The sequence below is a fragment of the Amphibalanus amphitrite genome, unplaced genomic scaffold (assembly GCF_019059575.1).
Source record: "Amphibalanus amphitrite isolate SeventyFive unplaced genomic scaffold, NRLGWU_Aamphi_draft 000109F_arrow, whole genome shotgun sequence".
Classification (NCBI taxonomy): Eukaryota; Metazoa; Arthropoda; class Thecostraca; order Balanomorpha; family Balanidae; genus Amphibalanus; species Amphibalanus amphitrite.
In genome coordinates this window covers 28,404-47,958 of record NW_024881604.1, presented here as the reverse complement: position 1 = coordinate 47,958, position 19,555 = coordinate 28,404, and the positions used below count along the sequence as shown (strand labels likewise).

At 49.0% G+C, this 19,555-nt stretch overlaps 2 protein-coding genes across 18 annotated transcripts; both read right to left on the bottom strand.

Annotated features, from left to right (window-relative positions):
- Window positions 1–916: 916 nt before the first annotated feature.
- Window positions 917–17,484, bottom strand: LOC122380888 (serine/threonine-protein phosphatase 6 catalytic subunit-like). Of its 11 annotated transcripts, none has more exons than XM_043364469.1 (8): window positions 17,461–17,484; window positions 4,685–4,802; window positions 4,039–4,173; window positions 3,631–3,799; window positions 3,389–3,468; window positions 2,863–2,968; window positions 2,303–2,464; window positions 917–2,045 (listed from the first exon to the last, which is right to left on the bottom strand). In XM_043364469.1, the coding sequence occupies exons 2-8, from the start codon at window positions 4,748–4,750 to the stop codon at window positions 1,855–1,857; spliced, it is 909 nt and encodes a 302-aa protein (XP_043220404.1). In that variant the 5' UTR covers window positions 4,751–4,802; window positions 17,461–17,484; the 3' UTR covers window positions 917–1,854. The 11 variants fall into 11 exon arrangements, with proteins under 11 accessions (XP_043220404.1, XP_043220399.1, XP_043220403.1 ...); XM_043364464.1 differs by lacking the exon at window positions 17,461–17,484 and adding an exon at window positions 17,412–17,429; XM_043364468.1 differs by lacking the exon at window positions 17,461–17,484 and adding an exon at window positions 6,859–6,890.
- LOC122380887 (alpha-aspartyl dipeptidase-like) lies at window positions 10,809–17,494 on the bottom strand. Of its 7 annotated transcripts, none has more exons than XM_043364458.1 (2): window positions 17,446–17,494; window positions 10,809–12,053 (listed from the first exon to the last, which is right to left on the bottom strand). In XM_043364458.1, the coding sequence occupies exon 2, from the start codon at window positions 12,003–12,005 to the stop codon at window positions 11,292–11,294; it is 714 nt and encodes a 237-aa protein (XP_043220393.1). In that variant the 5' UTR covers window positions 12,006–12,053; window positions 17,446–17,494; the 3' UTR covers window positions 10,809–11,291. The 7 variants fall into 7 exon arrangements, with proteins under 7 accessions (XP_043220393.1, XP_043220392.1, XP_043220397.1 ...); XM_043364457.1 differs by having other exon boundaries at window positions 17,438–17,463; XM_043364462.1 differs by lacking the exon at window positions 17,446–17,494 and adding an exon at window positions 17,392–17,428.
- Window positions 17,495–19,555: the final 2,061 nt, after the last annotated feature.

Sequence of the window (19,555 nt, the reverse complement as noted above, 5' to 3'; positions counted from 1 at the left end):
GAGTGTATCGTGATGCACTGCACTGCTCACACCAAACCAGACGAACAGTCAGTATCATGCCATTTACAATTTCGACAATTTTTGCATTGTGGAATATGACGTCTGCTTGCGCCTGGCCTATTGGTTACGTAAACACGAGAAATTCTCAAAATGGGATTGCCTATGCCCAGCTGGTGCCATTTGTCCTGTGGGTTGCAGCTCGGTCACTGTCGTGGTGATTTAAGTTCAAATAATTCTGATGCATGATTTTGCAGTCGGAGTGACAGTTTCGTACTTGAGATTGAAATGTAACTTCGAGTGCTTTCTGGACTTAGGACCCGATAGAGGCGATTCCGATTACAGGCAAATGCAACCGGAGCCCAGCTGGGCTATCATAAACAAATAGTTCATGCTGTGCTACCATATAAAACCAGGACCACGGCGGCTGACCCCATTGCGCTACTTCATTATCGAACCATGACACGAGTACCTTATCTGCGAGGGAACGATTTATCCAATTAGATATGTACGCAGGCATGTGTAAGTACGCATAGCATTTGATAAAGAAATGTCTCCGAACTCTCCCATATACCTCCCATACATAATACCTCCCTCAGCTCCCACATTCAACGCCTTTCAAGCAAGGCACCCTCAACGTACCATCACGGCCCAATCTTACCAATGCCGTAAATAGGATGGCAGCACTGGCCGGAGTTACCGGCAATAATATCAACATTCAACGGTATTATTTTTATGTAGGTACCTACAGCTAATTTTGTCAAATGAGTTAAACGACGTGAATGATTATGAATGTTACCTGAACGAATTAATAAGTGAATTTGGAATAGTTGTGAATGTTACCAAATGCCGTGAATGCGCATTCACGGCATTTGGTAAGATTGGGCCCGATTCAGGAGGTCCGCCCATCAAGTCCGGGTACAAATTATGGACTGTATTTCTGCAGTTGACAGTGAGCGTCCCGGCGTCCCGCAGCAGCGAACACCGCGTCAGCGACTAACTAACAACCGGTCCTGTCAATAAAACGACGCCCGGCGCAGCGCCGCCGGCCAGGTACACACGGGTCAATCTCGGCGCAGGAGACTTACGTGGCGCAATACGACGCCGCGCACCACAGAGAGTACACATATAACCAGTCGATCGGCTCCCCGGTACGTACACGGCCAAACAGTACGGTACAGTGTCACATACTAACAGTTCAGTAGGGCAAACGGGTGCGGGCCCACCCCTCTACGTACGATTACAGAGCCGGGCGCGGCGCCCGGCGGTGGCAGTTGCCTCGTGCTGAGCGGGGTCGCCCGCCCTGGCCTCCACTCACCCAGTACAACGGATTATGAACGGCACGCGCTCGCTTTGTTGTCGCATGTCGCACACGCTCGCTCGCCCGCCAGTTATGACAGCTCGCCAACACAGAGTCTGAGCGAGTCGACTCGGTCATCTCATCGCCCCTGCAGGCGGGTTGTGGGACGAGGCACGGCTCGTCTGATGTGTGAGCGCCGCGGCGCACACGGCTTCATCCGCAGCCCACACCACATGGCATGAATCAATCGGTTCCGGCCACAGCTAGACACACTACACTGCTCTTCCTGCACACCGTGCCGCAGTGCTCCGACCGCCGCGGTATTATCTGCGCGGCCTCGCCGGCGGCAGCGCCCGCCACCGGCCGCGGCGCCTCGGCACACACCGGTGGCCGTCCTCACCCTGCCACCTCACGGCTCGTCGCTCCGCCAGCGGCTCCCATCCTGCCTCAGTTCAGACCCGTGCTGTCACAGCGCGCTTCCTCGGCCCGCCGCCGTCTATGGACCGTCCCACGCGGGCGTCCCAGTGTCTCTCCTTTCCAACCGGCACCGCCGCGGCCTACAAGAAGTAGGGCGTGGTGATGCTGGGCGGCACCTTGCGCTGTTCCTCGGGCACCGCCTGGAATATCTTCACCTCCTTGCTGTTGATGTCGTTGAAGCAGAGCACGGCGGCCACGTTGCCGCAGCGGTAGCAGTAGTTGGGCGCCGACCACACCGTCACCAGCTTCTCGTCGAACACGTACTTGTACCCTGTCCAAACGAGAGCGGTCGCGGCTCAGTCAACTGCAGAATGGCATGACAGTCTGCATCTGAACTTGCGGAAAGACTAGTTAGCTTATTGAGCCAAGGCGAAACCAGTTCGAGTGTTGCTGACAACAAACATGACTTGTAGGAGTTCAAAGGAATTGGGCTACGATTTCATTTCATTCACTTGCTAGGCTGATCCGCAAGGAGTAAAATAGACGGCTTTACCCATTTCAGACACCAGCACGTCGCGACACACTTACCTTCATGTACGAGCTGATGTGCCCGGCAGATGAGTTTCAGGCTGTTCTCCGCCATGAACTCGTGTGTGACCTTGGCGCCGAAGAGCCAGCCGGCGCCGCGCGGACTGGTGGACCACGAGTCCACGTCATCGGGGTCCGACCAGACCAGGTCGCAGAACGCCCCTGAGACGGAGCACGGCACCATCTGGTCAGACTAACTACTCGATGTCGGGGTCACGAGGCAACGCCCTCAAGTCAGACTACTCAATGTCGGATCACGGAACACCGCGAGGGGCGAGCAGGCCGGCCAAACACCGCTCGATATATACGCTGGTCATAGGAATATCGAAAACGCACAACATCAAACCTATCAAGAAGACCTTTTACTGATGTTTAAGCTGACTGTGCAATTGAACGCTATATCTGACAAGCAGTGATCTAGGTAAAGGCACTGCGCAAGCGAAGAAACAAGGCAATACACGGTGTATCCACCGGTGCATGTTTCGCCACGCCGCACACAGCAGACTCCAGCAGGGCATGCTGTGGACAAGTCACTGACCTGGCCTCCAGCGGTCACTTACCCTGGTGCGGGATCTCCTGATTGCGGTCGATCACACGGATCTGGTCCAGCGAGCGTATGTACGGAGATAGACCTCCGTGTACACATAACACCTCGTCCTCAATTATCTGATGGATAGAAAGCACGCAGACGGACGACACGCCGTCAGAACATTATGGATTTCCGGTGGCACCAGTTATGACAGAAGCACAATAGTGAACTCAGCGTTTTTACGACTAATAAAATCATAACCTATCAGGCACGTCAAATGTCATGGAAATATTCAAGTTTTACGTGAGCTAAGAAAGTATTTCTTGTCGAAGTCGATGAGAAATTACGTGTCCTTCAAATTTTCAATGCAATAAATATGAAGATGCATGCGGCATTGGCCTCATTCACCGAGGTAGAGGTGAGACTAACATCATTATTCGAGTTCAGGGGCACCGCAAGGTAGCTAACTAACATATTTGACCCTAACTCTCACACCGACGTCGGGGCAGTGATTCTCCAACGAATTGAGAACAAGCACACGTTACGTAGGTACTCACTGCCGCGATAGTCAGTAGGTCAAACACCTTGCAGCAGTACTTCCAGGCGTTGGCGTTGCCGTACTTCTTCTGACACTCGTCTGCAAACAGGTATCCATCCGTCAGGCGGCACTACTCGGCTCACGGCTAGGTATGCCACCACTCATCGAGCCATACTCATTGCTGATTTAGCAGGTTCATCATGGATGGCAGGAGAGGCAGCACTGCCGTTTCACGACAGCTGACAGCTGAGCTGCGCTCACCGTAGAATCCGTAGACCTGGGTGATCTGCCGCGACTCGTGGTTGCCCCGCAGCAGCGTGATCTTGTCGGGCCACTTGGCCTTGAGCGTCAGCAGTCGGGTGAGCGTCTCCAGACTGTAGTAGCCGCGGTCCACAAAGTCGCCCAGGAACACGTAGTTGGTGTCGGGAACCTGGTGAAACGGCCAGAGTAGACCAGACAGTTAACCTACTGAACGCCATTAATACTCCACCTTCTGCACAGCTTACACCATAAAGGAGTCTCAACTGCCAGGCTGAACACATTGATCATTGATTTACACATGGGCCATGTCCAACACATACAGACCTTATACAAAAAAAGGTACAGGTCTTCATCCACGCTGACTCCACGCAGCAGGGCTACTGATCTGGTGTGGAGTGGCTGACTGACCTGTCCTCCAGTCCTGAAGAGCTCCTCCAGGTCGTAGAACTGCCCGTGGATGTCCCCACAGACTGTCACTGGGCACGGCACTGGCTGAATGTTGGACTCCTCCATCAGCAGGTCACATACTGTGTCACATAGATTCTGAAAACCAGGGAGCATAGTCACTAGTCAGGCTCATAGTTATCTACACTGCGCATTTTTTGATATTGACATAAACTTGTACTGAAGAAAGGAAGATAAACAAAGGACAAGGGAATGAACCAAGAAATGGTTGCATGTTACAACCAAAAATGGAGATGAATAATTTACATTTCTTCCTCACAGCTGCAATGCAAATCCTGTAAAATTTCATTTCTCCTACCAACAATCTCTGTAAGATACTACCTATATCATTCACCGAAATATTTATACCTAAGAATGTACCTGACTGATGACAATACTACATCCACATCCACCGCTGTACCTTCATCTACAGACTGCACAGTGATTGCTACTTTAGAAGCTAACATACTATCTGTCATACGTCAAAGAGTAAACTGCATACAATACAAAGAGCTGCCCATAGTATTTTTCTAGGCTTGCCAAGATTCTTTCAAAGCTTAGGTGGGTACATGGTCTACAGTGTCAGTCAATATGAACAGTTTCACTGTACCTTTAGGTCATTCTCTGGCAAGTACTTGCAGTCTTTTGCCACTTCAATCCATTTATCAACATCCATCTTGAGTAATCACCATGCAGAAATTGCAAGGATGTGATGATGCTATTAGATTCTGAAACATGAATACCCAAAATCAATATTTTTCCAGAAAACACCCTTAAAACACAAAATGCAATGTTTTTCATACCAGGGCCAAGGCTTGCAAGCTATTGCTGAGATGATAATATTTGAGTGGGGACTGGGGACACACTGTTGAGGTCAGATATCAATAATCGCTATGTAGGTAGGTAACATCTTTACTCAGTCATGAATTGTTTTGGCCCAAGGCTATATGATTGTTTTGCTGATAAGTGTGGTGTGATACAGGATGCACTAGAGTGGTGTGGCTAATGCCCACAGCACTTATGAAAAAAAACAGAACAGCTAATAACTCTTATTTTACTACATGCCACATATACCTATTCCCTTTTAGATAAACTGATCACTGCCCTAACTTCCTGCTCAGTGATGTGGTGACAGGAAAGCTTGCATTCCATCAGCAGACACATAAAGTGCTGCTTATGGCATAGGTATACATACATAATTTTGCCTCCTTATATAGATAAGTTTGTGACTACCATGAACTGAGTGGTAGGTACTGACATAAGTCCATGATAATCTAACTATGAGCTCTGGATCATCAATCATGTCACATTTTTCAAGTCCAAGTGACTGATGACTTATCCATAAGACATGAAGTAAAAAATCATCAGATATGAACTTAAAAGGACTAAAGGAGACTCATACCAACCAGGCACTAGGCGTAAAATTTACACCATCCAACTTCAAACAAGACCTATGGTTCTTAACTTTAGAATTATGGAAGCTGCACTTGTGCTAAGAAAATCTGCAAAAAAATTCCTGTTGAACACAAACACCTCCCAAATCTCATACTAGCAGAATTAATTTCAATTTTCAACAGATAACTTGGGTTGTCTCAACTGCAAAACAGCCCATTATGAGGAAAGTCACAGCAACAGCATAAAAGGAATATTCCAAAAGTTTCCATGGATACCAAACACCAACACCTGAGGGCTGTTCACAGGCCCTGTGTGTGGTAGGACCGTACACAGGCTCCAAGGTCCGCCCACAGCACTGCATCACTGCGTCAGCCTTCTGTTACCACACGCAGCAACCACTGAGATCGGTCAGACTCGAGACCGGCCATTGCAACCGAGACCGGCCCACCGCTGACAGCACGCAGCAGTGTGAGGTCATACCAGCTACCCATCCCTTACCCCCATGCCTGCTGCACACAAGGCCATATAAGAGGCTGCACATACCTCACACACTGCACTCAGCAGTTAAATAAAAAGAAGGATCGCGTGTGCCTTACAGGGGTCATTTCCTTCTTTTTAAACTGAATAATTCTTCCTATATTTAAATACAAAAAAAAATATAAAAAGGATTTATTTTCTTTGCTTATTTTGAACATAAATTTCATAAATCCATTGCAAAAAAATAATTTCGTGAAAGTGAGCTATTTCCATTAAAGGAAATAGTTCACTTTTAACATGGGGTTTGGAACTGAAATAGCAGTTTTGTTGCTTGCGCTGAGACTAGCACAAATGAGAAGCTTTTACGGCTCAACGATCACCCTAGACGAAGATATTCCATTTTTCGTTCCGAAAAGAGTGCCTTGCAGAGGAATGCGTGCCTTGCTGAGGAATGCAGTCACGTCATCGTCAGCCAATCAGAATGCTGCTTACAGCCGATGGGTTTGTCCTACGCAATATGATTGGTCAACGCGTAATAAGCTTCCGCGTCAAACATTATTTTATATAGAATATAGTTCTTCTTATACTAAAATATAGAAAATAATCCTTTTTACAAAAACGTTTTGTTTTAGTTTCTGATCATTTTGAGCATAAAAAAAAACATAAATCCATAGCAAAATACTAATTTCAGGAAAGTGAACTATTTCCTTTAAACTGTCAACAATGGCAATTATACATAACAATAAATCAACCCAATGATAGAACATTGATAAAAAATATTTAAGACAAGTACATGCCTCTCACAATTCACCCCATCAACACCACATAAACTGAAATTCATATCTACAATACACAAAGGATAGCAAATCGCCACATATGCGTTCTATTTGTTTCAAGAAATAGGATAGGCACAGTGTATATCAATATAAATGAAATAGGCGTTATCGACACATCGGTAGCTGACGTCATACACTTGTAAAATCAGCTGAATTTCGGAGTCAATTGGTGCGATTGGAAGTGTATGATGTCATACATTCCCCATGGCGACGAATCAGTTGTAAGATGTTAGTTACTGCGACAACGCGAGGAAAAATAGCTGCGTTGGCCAAACGCTGAACAGACGATTTAAGGCATTGTCATTTGTCAAGGATGGCTTTATTTACATACTGGTATCTAACTTATATTACTGCAAAATCATTATACGTAAGAACTTCTACCATAATATTTGCTTTTCGCTTTTCCTTCGGCCTTGCTTGGGCCTTGCCATGTCTTCAGTCTGTAGTAGATATAGGTAGGTACGCGTATCTATAGGAATCTTGGGTATGCGAGCGTCCGAGTTTGTTGACCTTTCCACGGAAGCGCAATACACTGATGCGCGCGCTACTGCCGTAGTGCCGACTGCCGTCAAACAGGACCCATGCCTTGCAAAATGCGATGTATGACGGTACTATGCTAAGTAGGGTGTGTCATTTTGGGCACTTTTTTCGCAAAACATGGTGCTCCACTGATTTTATCGTGCCCCAGACACGTAGAAACCGTGTGACATTTTTATTTCCCCCAAATATTAACACCCATGCGGCGCCGACCGCCGACACTTTGGCCTATCTCCCAGCATTAGCGACCTCAGCGCCCCTAGCGGCAATGTTTTGAACTAACACGCTCGCTATGCTTTGTGAGCTTACGATCATCATTAAATGCATTTTACCGAAATGACGCCTTGCTGTTGGCTTGTCTGGCACTCAGAATGTTGGTGAAAATGTGATGTTATGCATCTTAAAGCACGAAATAGTTCTGTGTTAATGTATATTGCATAGTACTACCCCCGATCCCCGTCCTGGTCTGACGGGATACGTACGAGCGCATGTTTATAGTGCCTGCTATTAGGTGTCACATGTTTTTTTTTTGTAGCGTCGTTCACTGCATAGACCCCGGGGAACAGGGGGGGGGGGGCAGTGGGGGCGCTTGCCCCCCTCTAACTTGAGAGCCGAGTGGGCGCCGCCCCCTCAACATAGATGCAACGATGAAGGATCTCTGCTCCCTTTTATGGACCTACATGTCTGTTTTTATATAAACATCAGCACAAGGTATTTCTCTTGCATGTGAATGGTTTCTGCTGATTCGGCATCGATTTAAGAACACCTGCTATTGTCATCCCACTTTGATTTTATCTGAACTTGATCATAACTTTGGTAGGCCAGATTTTATACTGGACCGGACCATTTTGGTTCCAGATGGTATTTGATTTGGCGTGATGAGAACATTATGACGTACAACGGTGGTAAAGTCGTTGATTGATACAGGTTTACTCGCTCCGGTGGGAGGCAGTAGCGGCGGAACACCTTCAATTAAGTGGAGGGGGGGGGGGGACACTGCCGACTTTTGATCCCATTCTTTCCATACAACGCCCATAGGGCTAATGTTAAAATGCCCAAATCAGAGGGGGCACGGTACCCCGGTGCCCTCCCCGTTCCGCCGCCTATGGTGGGAGGGCGGCGTGTGGGACTCAGAAGGAGACTAATGGCTTGTGTTGTGCCTTTGGTAGGACCCTCAGTATCACCGATGCAGGGCCTTCAGAGCCTCCAATTAGGGGCCTTTAGAGGCACTGGTGTGGGGTCCTCACAGACGCCCGTGTGGCCCCTCAGAGGTGCTAGTGTGAATCCCTCATAAGCGCCGGTGAGGGTCCTCACAGAATACAGACGCCGTTGTGGACCCTCAGAGACACTGGTGTGGGTCCGTTACATGTGGGTGTGTGACCCTTAGAGCTGCTGGTGCGAACCCTTTAAAAGTCGGCAGGGGGCCCTCAACGACCGGGGAGGGGGACCTCAGACCGGCAAGGGGCCCACAGAGGCCGGCGGCATTTTCAGAAGCCCTGTGGGGTCCTTACATACCGACAAGGTACTCTCAACTCTGAGACGCCAGTGCGGCCCTCAGTCTCTGGTGTAGGGCCCTCAGAGTTGCAGGTAGGTGGCCGTCAGATATGCTTTTGCCGAACCCTGACAGGCGCAGGTGTGGGTACCTCAGAGCCACCAATATAGGGTTGCATAAATGGTGTGGCACTGGCTTGGGGGACCCTCAGTGGTGTCCTTATGGGCCCTTAGAACCACTGGTGTGGGTCTCTCAAAGGTGCTGGTTGTGAACCCTCAGAGGCCTTGCTGAGGGCCCTCACGGTCTCCGTTATGGGATCCTCAGAAGCCGGCGTAGACCCTGACGGAGATCTTAGTGTGGCTACTTAGGGGCTCATGAGTTGCTCTTACGAGACCTGTGAGGTCTTTCTCAGCTGAAATATAGTCAGCGTGGACCCTCAGAGGTCAATTGGTACCGGAGGGGTCTTTATGGCCGGATGGGCTCTCAGAAGCACCAGTGAGGGCCCTCAGTCTCACAGTCGTCGTAATGGGGCCGTCAGAGACATTGGTGTGAGGCCATTACTGATTACAGGTTGGCGTAAGGCCCTAGATATGGCCCCTCTTGGGCCGGCAAGGACTCTCAGAGGCACGCTAGCGGCCATAAGAGGCCGGTAAAGGGCCCTCAGAGGCCGCCAGTAGCCTTCAGAAGCCGGCGTGTAACCCTCATGGACAATTTAGTGAGGCTTCTTTGGACTCACGTGGTGCTGTTACGAGCCCTATTCTTTCTGAATCGAAATATGGCCAGCATAGACCCTGAGCGGTAAACTGGTGCCACAGAGCCCCTCCGACCCGAGGGGTCCTCTGAATGCGATAGGGGGGGGGACTAGATGGCACGTGCCTCCTGAGTCCTGGGACCCCCTGACTACGCTACTATTTCATATGCGTCATGTCAGGTATTTTGGGCTTGCACCCCAACTTGAAGAATTTTCCTGGGCCCCTGTGACAATATATTGTATTCATTATAGGTATTCGTCATTAGCTTGCACTCTCTGCAATCTGCCCATACTATTATTTGTCCCTAGACGCGCTTACAGAGAGCAGGGATAAGCCCATACAGTCAACGGCCTGTTAGTTTCGCAAACAGCCGCCAGGGGCGCTAGGGTCGCCTATGTTGTGAGATAGGGCAAACTTCTCTCGCTCGGCGCCGCCTGGGGGTTAAAATTTGCGGGAAATTAACAATGCCACGCCCTTTCCACATGAGTGGGGCACAATAAAATCGATGGAGCACCTTGCATTGCGATTAGTGACACACCCTAATGCTAAGCCATGGCTAAGCGGAACTAAGCAGATTGAAGGCAAAAGTAAAGGACTTGCTTGCTTGCAACTTGGACGGGAAACTGCAGTCTACAGTGGCGAGGAATTTGCCTTGGGATAGGATTCATCCGGCCAGGACTGCAGCTGATCAGATGTTAGTGTTAGAAAATCAGGAGTAGATCACAAGTCTTGCATGCGAGGCCTATGCAGCCTATGCATGCGAACATGGGCGCGGAACGGGGAGGGCACCGTGCCCCCCCCCCCCCTTTGATTTTGGCATTTTGACATTAGCCCTATGAGCGTTGCATGGAAAGAATGGGACCAAAAGTCGGCAGTGCCCCCCCCCCCCCTTAATTGAAGGTGTTCCGCCCGCTACTGCATGCGAAGATGCACCCCGCGGCCGCAATCCATCCTGATTGTACAGCTGGGTACCGCGACAACCCGGAAGACGGGCGGTAGGTAGGTACCCGGGGGTCGACCATCCAGCCCTTCCGAACTATCTGTAAGAATCTTGTCCCGAACCACGGACCAGCATCTTACCAGCCGCGCCACCTGTTGTAGCCAGTTGGTAGCCAGTAGCCACCTTCTTCGCTGTTGTAGCTACTGCCTATTGCACAAGTATTTGTAATCACATTGCTGCATTCCAACTGTTTGTTCTGCACGTTTCAATCTGCGGAGTGCGGACCATGCATCACATACGACCTAACAGCAAATCATCCCTTTATTGTTAAGCATCCACAGTGAGTAGGTAAGTAATGTTGCCGATCGTATTCAACGATAACAAGGAAACAGCCAGCAATAATAACTATGTGCTCGCGTGCATAAAAACGGCCGGTACCTATATAGCACCTGAATGAAAACAAAATCTTGACATTCGATCACGAAACCACGTTTGACACTTTCGCGCATGGCTGTATGAGACTCGGAAAACGCACAACCCAGTACAGAATCACATCTTTACCATTACCCTTACTGCTTACCATACCCAAGGCGCCCATCCAACCATGTCGATTGTACCATTTGTTGTTAACTCAGCCATTTTCTGATAATACTCAAGACTGGAATAAAAATCGACTTTGATTCAGCAATATCAGGTGACATTTACTATGAACTTGAACATATTGAACAATCATGAATCATGATCCCTATTTCATTTATGACCAATCGACTCATCACATCGACATCGATTCACTTCAACAAGAAGCTCACATCGGACCCAGACTCAAACACCTCAGCTTCTTCCTTGGGCTTGAACAGCTTCGCGCCTGTCGGACCCTTCAGCACAGCCTTGTCCCCGAGTACCAGGAGCGCACTGCCCTCCCTGAGACCAAGCACGGGCGGCCGGTCGGCGTACATGTGGTACTCTCTGATGCGCTTCTCTCGCGTCTCGCCCATGTGCGTGCTGCTGGGATCGGGGTCGATGTAGTGCGGGTTGATGTTGAACGGCACCAGGGCCAGCGCCTCGAACGTCGGCGGGTGCACGATCGGCATGTCGTTGGTGGTGCAGATGCTCACCGTGGAGAGGTTGGTGCCGGCGCTGGAGCCGATGTACGGCATGCCGTCCTGCAGCACACGCTTGCGGACGGCGTCCACCAGCCGGTGGTCGTACATCGTCTTCAGTAGCCGGAAGCTGTTGCCGCCGCCGACGAAGATGGCCTGAGCCTGCTCCACGGCCTGCAGCGGGTTCTCCAGCTCGTGTATGCCATCCACCTCATAGCCGAGCTGCTTTAGCCGGTCTCGCACAGTCTTAGTGTACTCATTGTAGTCGAACAAGGCATATGGCACGAATAACACACGAGAAACCTCCTTCCCGAGGAACTCTGTAAGAAGATCACCGCACCATCCTAGGAACCCTTCAGCTCCGTGGTAGGAGGAACTTGACAGAAGAAGCAGCTTTCGCATTGCGACCAGGCTCAGGAAAGACCAGAAAAAATCAGTGATTAAGGGACCCTGAAAAATAACAATTAAGAGATAATTGGTCATTCTTATTATGTACAAGGTAAAAATGAATAATGATGGAAGGCATTAACCCGCGCCGGGCCGGTGTTCCACGACTTCCGCGCCGGGCCGGAGGGGGGGGGGGGGGTGTCTGAACATCCCCCCGTCTAACTCGGCTCCTGGGCCTTAGAGACACGCGGTAAGCGAGATTCGAAAGAGCGTCAACAATAATGACGGAAACACTTTAGTCATTTTTTGGGTCAGGTCAAAGGTCAGGTCGCCAGAATTCATCAAAGGTCAAACGAAGTCCATTTCAACAATTTTGGAAACTGCCAATGGCTAACTCGGGAACCAATAGAGCTACAGCACCGCGAAAAATCGCATTCGATAGTCCTTTTACAGATCTTTCTGACTAGTGTTCTCAGATTTGACCTCAGGTCAACGGTTTAGCCTCCCGAGGGCAAAAAACTGTAGAAATAGCCATTTTCACGAAAATGGTTTTTCGGGAATAACTTTTGATACGAGCAACCCACGAATTTACTTTTGCCAGCATCGTGTTCGTTTCGTTGAGACGCATCGAATGAACTTATAATGGATGAACATTGACTTATAATGGAGAGGTCGCAAAATTGACCTGGCCTGACTTTAGGTCACCGATATCAAAATTCTGAGGTATACATTTTGCACATACTGTTACTCATAACAATCGCTGAAAGTTTCAAGGGGATCGTTCAGTTGGTGTAGCTATGACAAGGATTGCAACTTTTTCTGGGGTGAGGTCACTTAACATGACCAGGTGACCTGACCTTCAGAGTTCAGAGCCCTGGGTCTGAAATTTTCACATGTGCGGAAAAGATGCATGAACAGGTGTGCCAAGCACGGCTGTTCTTTAGATATCTGCGAAAAACCACATAGGGGGTGTTCAAACACCCCCGGCCCGGCGCGGGTTAATGCTCTACCCTCACATAATGTAGGCATCAGGACTGTGGACATGGGGCCATTTAGAAATGGAGTTAACATTTGTTTATTCATTAGGGCTAAGCTAAGTGCTAATTGGATTTAACAAAATCTTACTGATTCTGACAGTCTGTTGACATTGAAACATGCATTGTTCAATGTTATTCTCTATTCCTGTATTTCCAGGACTATATTTGTTGACTTTCATAAGGCCAAGCAAAATCAAAGCCATGCTCCTATTAGGTATAGAGTGACAAGCATTCTTAAAATCGCAAACCGATATCAAGGGAGTCTCGCAATCACAGGTCTGCAGATCATGCACGTAATTTCCTGAACGATCACTGATAATGTAGCTCTACCTTCAGAGTGAAAAGCCTGGAACCTGTGTTCAGCGACGCCGGTGAAAAATGGGCGCCGGGGGGCATATTATTCACGAGACATTTGGAAGTTCTCCCCTTCATGGGCCTTCTACATGTAAAACATCACGTGTAAATTTCACAAACCTTGATCAAATCGCCCCAGGCACCCTGTTTTCACCATCGTCCGTGTTCAGACCGTTCAGACCAAGTTCAGACAAGTATGTCGTTCAAGAGTATATCTGAATTATAAGGCCTAAGCACATCCAAAGAATTGCTCCAATCAAGATGAAGGACACCTCTTTCATTCCTGATTTATCCGGAGATAATCAATACCTAATCCCGATATCTGCGCCCGGCAACCCCAGTATTTTACATTTCAATGCATTGAATTGAGCTGACATGGAGGTCAAGGTGATGCATGCAATCAAAAATATACAGCGACAGATTGCATTGTGAGTGTGATAGAGAGGCAGGTAACAACTTCATCTTGCCGATCTTGTCTATTTCACTTAAATACAATTGACTCCAAGTTGACTTCCAAGTAGTTAAATACTCCGGCATTTAACTACTTGGAAGAGGATCTACGTCACACCTGATTTATCCAAAAAGGAACGGGAGGAAGGAAAGCGATTGAGGGAAGAACTCACTGCTCGACGGCAAACTGGTGAGACAAACATTGTGATCAAGAGGGGAAGGATAGTGACTGTGCCAGATGAGGGTTCCACTACAACCTCTGGACAGAGGAAAGAGGCTGGCAACAGCAGAAGCAAGGCCTCAAAGGGGGAGACGGCAGGCAAGGTGCCACCCTCGGTTGAGGTAACCAGATCATCTGCTGCGCAGGGAACCCCCGTCACAGTGAGTCAAGAACCGACCCAAACTGGAGGTGCAGTGGAGGCCTCCGAAAACAGTGAACGCAACCCATGCTCTCAAAATTGACGCTATCAGAGAACAAGCCATGGTAAGATTGTTAACAGAAGAGAGCTGTCTGTTTATTATACAAACGCAGATCAACTAGTGAACAAGCGTGATGACTTGTGCATGCAAATAGCAGGTACAGAGCCCGACATCATCATGATAACCGAGGTAATCCCCAAAGCACAACTGCTCCCCCTTTCACCTGCACTTCTCGCTATTGCCGGGTACAACTTGTACACTAACTTTGAAATTACCCAACCAAGGCTGGGTTGCAGTGGGTATCGTGGGCTCTGCATCTATGTGAAAGAGACTCTACGCTGTGCAGAAACATCATTTGGCACCATAGCAACCATTGAGCATCTGTGGGTCAATGTTGACTTACTGAACAGCGACAAACTCCTGATAGGCTGCATATATATAAGCCCCTCAACCAACAGACATCAAAGCATGCTGGAGCTTACAGAAGTATTGAAGAAAGCATCACATTCAAAACCGTCACACATGCTGATTGGAGGCGACTTCAACGTTCCCCAAATTGACTGGGCCAATGTTTTCTCTCCAGAACCAGAAGGCCACTACTCTCACTACTTGATCAAGTGTGTTCAGGACTGTTTCCTCACCCAGCATGTGGCAAGACCCACCAGATTTAGACCAGGGCAGCCCCCAAGCACCCTTGATTTGCTTCTCACCAATGAAGAAGGCATGATGAGAAACTTAACTTACATGCCAGGCCTGGGTCACAGTGATCACATTTCTCTGAGGTTTGAATTAGCATGCTACACGGAACGACGGACGCCTGATGCTGTGCCAAACTACAACAAGGGCAACTACAACCTTTTGAGGGACCTGGTTGGGGAAGTTGATTGGTCGAGGATGCATGATAGCAACGTGCACCAGGCCTACAGCTTCTTCAAGGAATCCCTGCAAGATGCAATCAAACAATCAATTCCACCAGCAAGGCCCAGGTCACGCAAGAACTTGTACATTAATGGCAGGGCAATGAAGCTCAAAAGGAAGAAGGCTTCTCTGTGGCGAGCCTATGCACAATCAGGAGATCCCTTCGATTATGCCCGATACTGCCACTGTCGCAACATGCTTCGCAGCCTCACAAGGAAACTTCGAGCTGAATTTGAACAAAGAATCTCTTCTGAGCTGAAATCCAATCCAAAAGTGTTTTGGAAGTACGCAAACTCGAGGCTGAAAACCAAGCCTGGCATAGAGGACCTGAAGGATGAAAATGGTCACCTGTGCACCGATGACACGATGAAGGCTACAGTTCTAAATAACTTCTTCTCTTCAGTATTCACAGACGAAGATCTAGCCGCTGTCCCAGTCTTGTCTCCCGGGGGCTCACCTGCTGAGGCTGTGGATCTCAACATCACCGAGACCATGGTTGAAAGACTACTGCAAGGTTTGAAAACCTCCAGTTCTCCCGGCCCGGATGGAATCCACCCGAGATTATTGAAGGAGGCAGCTGGACAGTTGGCTCGGCCCCTCACTATTCTGTTTCAGAAATCCATTGACACTGGGTCATTACCAGATGATTGGAAGCTTGGCACTGTTGTCCCAATTTTCAAGAAGGGTAGCAGGCAGGAACCAGGCAACTACCGTCCTGTGAGTCTGACTGCCATACCATGCAAGATACTAGAGTCACTCATCAGAGACCATATCATGACTCACCTCACCGCCAACCAACTTCTGCACAGCGACCAGCATGGATTTAGGCCTAGGCGCTCATGCACCTCTCAGCTCCTGGAAGTGATCGAGGATTGGTCTCTGTGCTTAGAGAATGGAGAACCGGTCGATGCCATATACCTTGATTTTAAAAAAGCATTTGATTCGGTGCCCCACCAGCGTTTACTGAGCAAGCTGGAGAGCTATGGCATCGCGGGAACTCTCAAGAGATGGATCGCCTCATTCCTTCAAGATCGCCAGCAACAGGTTGTGGTGAGAGGCTGCTCCTCTCCATGGGCACCAGTCACTAGCGGCGTGCCTCAGGGCTCTGTTCTCGGCCCTACCCTGTTTATATTATATATTAATGACCTGCCCAGAGTTGTCGACAGCGCCATCAAGATTTTTGCTGACGACACAAAGATATACCGTAGTGTGTCTCACAGCAGTGGGTCAGAGGAACTCCAGAGGGATCTTGAGGCGGTCATCACATGGTCTGACAGGTGGCAGCTCCCATTTAACGATGCTAAATGCAGGTCACTTCATGTGGGACCGAGAAACCCCTGCCATACCTACAAGATGGGTGGAGCCGAACTAGAGCATACTCGTGCAGAGAAAGATCTTGGAATCTTCCTTGATGATGAGCTGAAGTTCCGCATGCAAGCCGCTGCAGCATCCTCAAAAGGAAACCAGTTACTTGCTCTCATCAAGCGATCCTTTCTTTGTATCGACAGGGTTACCCTACCCTTGCTGTTCAAGACACTTGTAAGACCCCACTTAGAGTATGGCAACCTGATATGGGGACCCTTCAACCGAGCCGACCAAAAGTTGATCGAGCGAGTGCAGAGGAGAGCCACAAAGCTTGTTCAGGACATCAAGCACCTACCATACCAGGAGCGCCTCAAATGCCTGAGCCTGCCATCCCTCTACTTACTACTACCGAAGGAGAAGGGGTGACATGATCGCCATGTACCAGATCTTCAGTGGAGGTTTAGATGTCCAACCTGAGAAATTCTTCACACCTGCCCCTGGAGTTGGTACAAGAGGTCACAACAAGAAGTTGAGGAAGCCCCAGGCCCAATCAAGAGTCAGAAGACACGCACTTTCAACAAGAGCTGTGAATGACTGGAATGCGCTTCCTCCTTCTGTGATCCTGGCATCCACTCTCAACCAGTTCAAGGCCAGATTGGACGATCACTGGAACCGAATCAAATACTTCATCCCAGATTAGTATCCACGAGAGTCCTCAGTTCAGGAGCTCGATGCGAGCGGGACCCTACAGGCCATAGTGGCCATCAAAATTCCCGTATTGGTAAGGTAAGGTAAGGTAAGGAAATGAGTCCTGAGATTACAATCACAATTATTAGATGCGGGGTTTGGCCAAGAGTTAAAAATTGGTTTTGCAGATGTTTTTCTGCAATAACACTTCTTTTAACAGGTACTAGCACCGCAGGCCGAGATCGAAGACCTTAAAAAATAAGAAATTTAAGATACCTTCCCACCTTTCCCACGCATACCCAAACGACATTCGCGTCAATCGTATTGGTGTCACGTGCGCCGCCGTGTTCGACTAAATTTGGCAGCCCAAGACTGCTACCAACTACCAATCTGAAGTTTTCTTTCACCCATACTGAAACAAAGGAATCCTTGACTGAAACGACGCCCAAGTTACGCATCGTAAATGCAAAATGTAGCGGACCAATGTCCCACGGAACCATAAAAACGTAAATGTGAGCATAAGTGATCATTCTGCTTATGTTTCCATGGCAACCTAGCGCCGATGCCTGGCAACATCGGGTAGCGGGCAGCAGCGTGCCGTGGGCCCAGTGACCAGTGGCTAGTGCAAGGCCAGTGGTCCGTTCCGCTGGCCGCCGCCCCTGTTGCAATAAACGTTCGCGTACGCGTTCCTAGGTTTCTCAGTCACTTTTCGTCATCCTAGCGCTGCGGAATCGTCCCATCCCACCACCCACCGGTGCCGGGGCATGTAACCGGTCCATGGTTCTAGACCGACTGCCAGAGCGACCGATGCTGCGGCTCTGTATACTGCTTCCTCGGTGCACAAGGCTGTGAAAGGGGTGTGCTTAGTCGACGGGTTGCCGCCTCGGTCGATTTAGCTCACCTGGTTCGTCCGTTCGTCTGCTTCGGCCAAACGCAGACCAATAGTCTACGTTCAGCCAAATACACGCCCAATCGGCATGTAGCCGCATTGTGACGAGAACCACCAAAGGACCTTGAAGTTTTCTGGGAGACTGAATGAATGGATCTATTTGTTATATTTGTCATATTAGCTTTCTCTCAACGTCAAACACACTATGCCTTCGTCATTCGTGACGATCTGCTGCCGCCCATAGCTATCGTTGCGCTACAGGCAACTGACTGCAGCATGTAAATAACAAGTCTCGTCAAAGCTTTCACCACAAGACTGGCTAGAAATGTGTATATGAATAATATAGACCCGCGCACTATCGTGAGAAACTATCCACAGCCGTCTAGGTAAGCAGTAAGCAACAACATTCAAAAAGCGTATTCGATATCACCCGCGTGATTCAAGCACATAGACTCTAGGCAATACGCATACAGAGACGCCCCAGAGCCACCGCGTCTAGAAGTGTTGACCGAGGGGAGTCCCTCGCAGAGACGTCCTCTCCGATAGTCCTGCACGAGTCGCGGCGCCGACACGCACACACCTCTGGTCCCTTGTCCTGGCCGGTCGGTCACCGAAGGGGTGCCACACTGATGCTTCGTCTCAGCGCAGGGCATCATTCTAAGTCGTGGTGTTCACAGTAGACTTTTCGGAGCGCTCCGGGAGGGGATGACAAGGCGCTGGGTCAGCTGCCGGCGGTACGCAGCTCTCGGCCCGTTGAGCTGAAACGGAGGTCAGCCATCAGCTGCGTCCCCATCCCCTGCCACAACCAGGGACGACGGGTTACAAAGAACATGTTGTTTGGACCTGGCCTGGACGTCAATATCCAAATCACTGTCACTATACAGGGTGGAAAGTAATTACGCGAACATGTATTTTCTTACAATTTCGCCCGTCAGTGGAGATTTTGTATGAACGCGGGCTGTTATGGAACATGACTGGTCGTGTTTGTTGTCGCCTCATCTAACAAAAGTGACCTTACTTTGAAAAATGACTTGGAAGGTCTACAACACCTCTCGGCTTCGAGTGGTGCTGACGCCATACGCTGCTCAAGACCAAAATGGGCAAAGAGCTCAATTTGAAGTTGCCAGGGAAAGCGTTTGTGATTATTTTGGCTGGATTGGTGCGGAAGGGACTCGGAACGGTCTCGGCACCAGCATTACTCAATTACACGTTTGGTTGAAGCATGATAAAACTTAAGAGGACTTAAAAAGCAAAGCCGTTGGCGGCAGTAAAACCTCGGCGAATTCAGGCGCCGAATGGGTGGTCACCATTTCCGCGACCAAACGACAACAGTCGACCCGAAAACAGGCGAAATGGTTTACTTTGGCCGGGTACCCGATCTAAGATATCACGAGTCATACATAAGTCCGTGAAAATTCGAAAATCAAGCCGTACAAACAATCGAGATGGCCAAAATTCATGAATTAACAGCAGAATTGTTAATTTAAGTCAATTTAAGTTTTCTA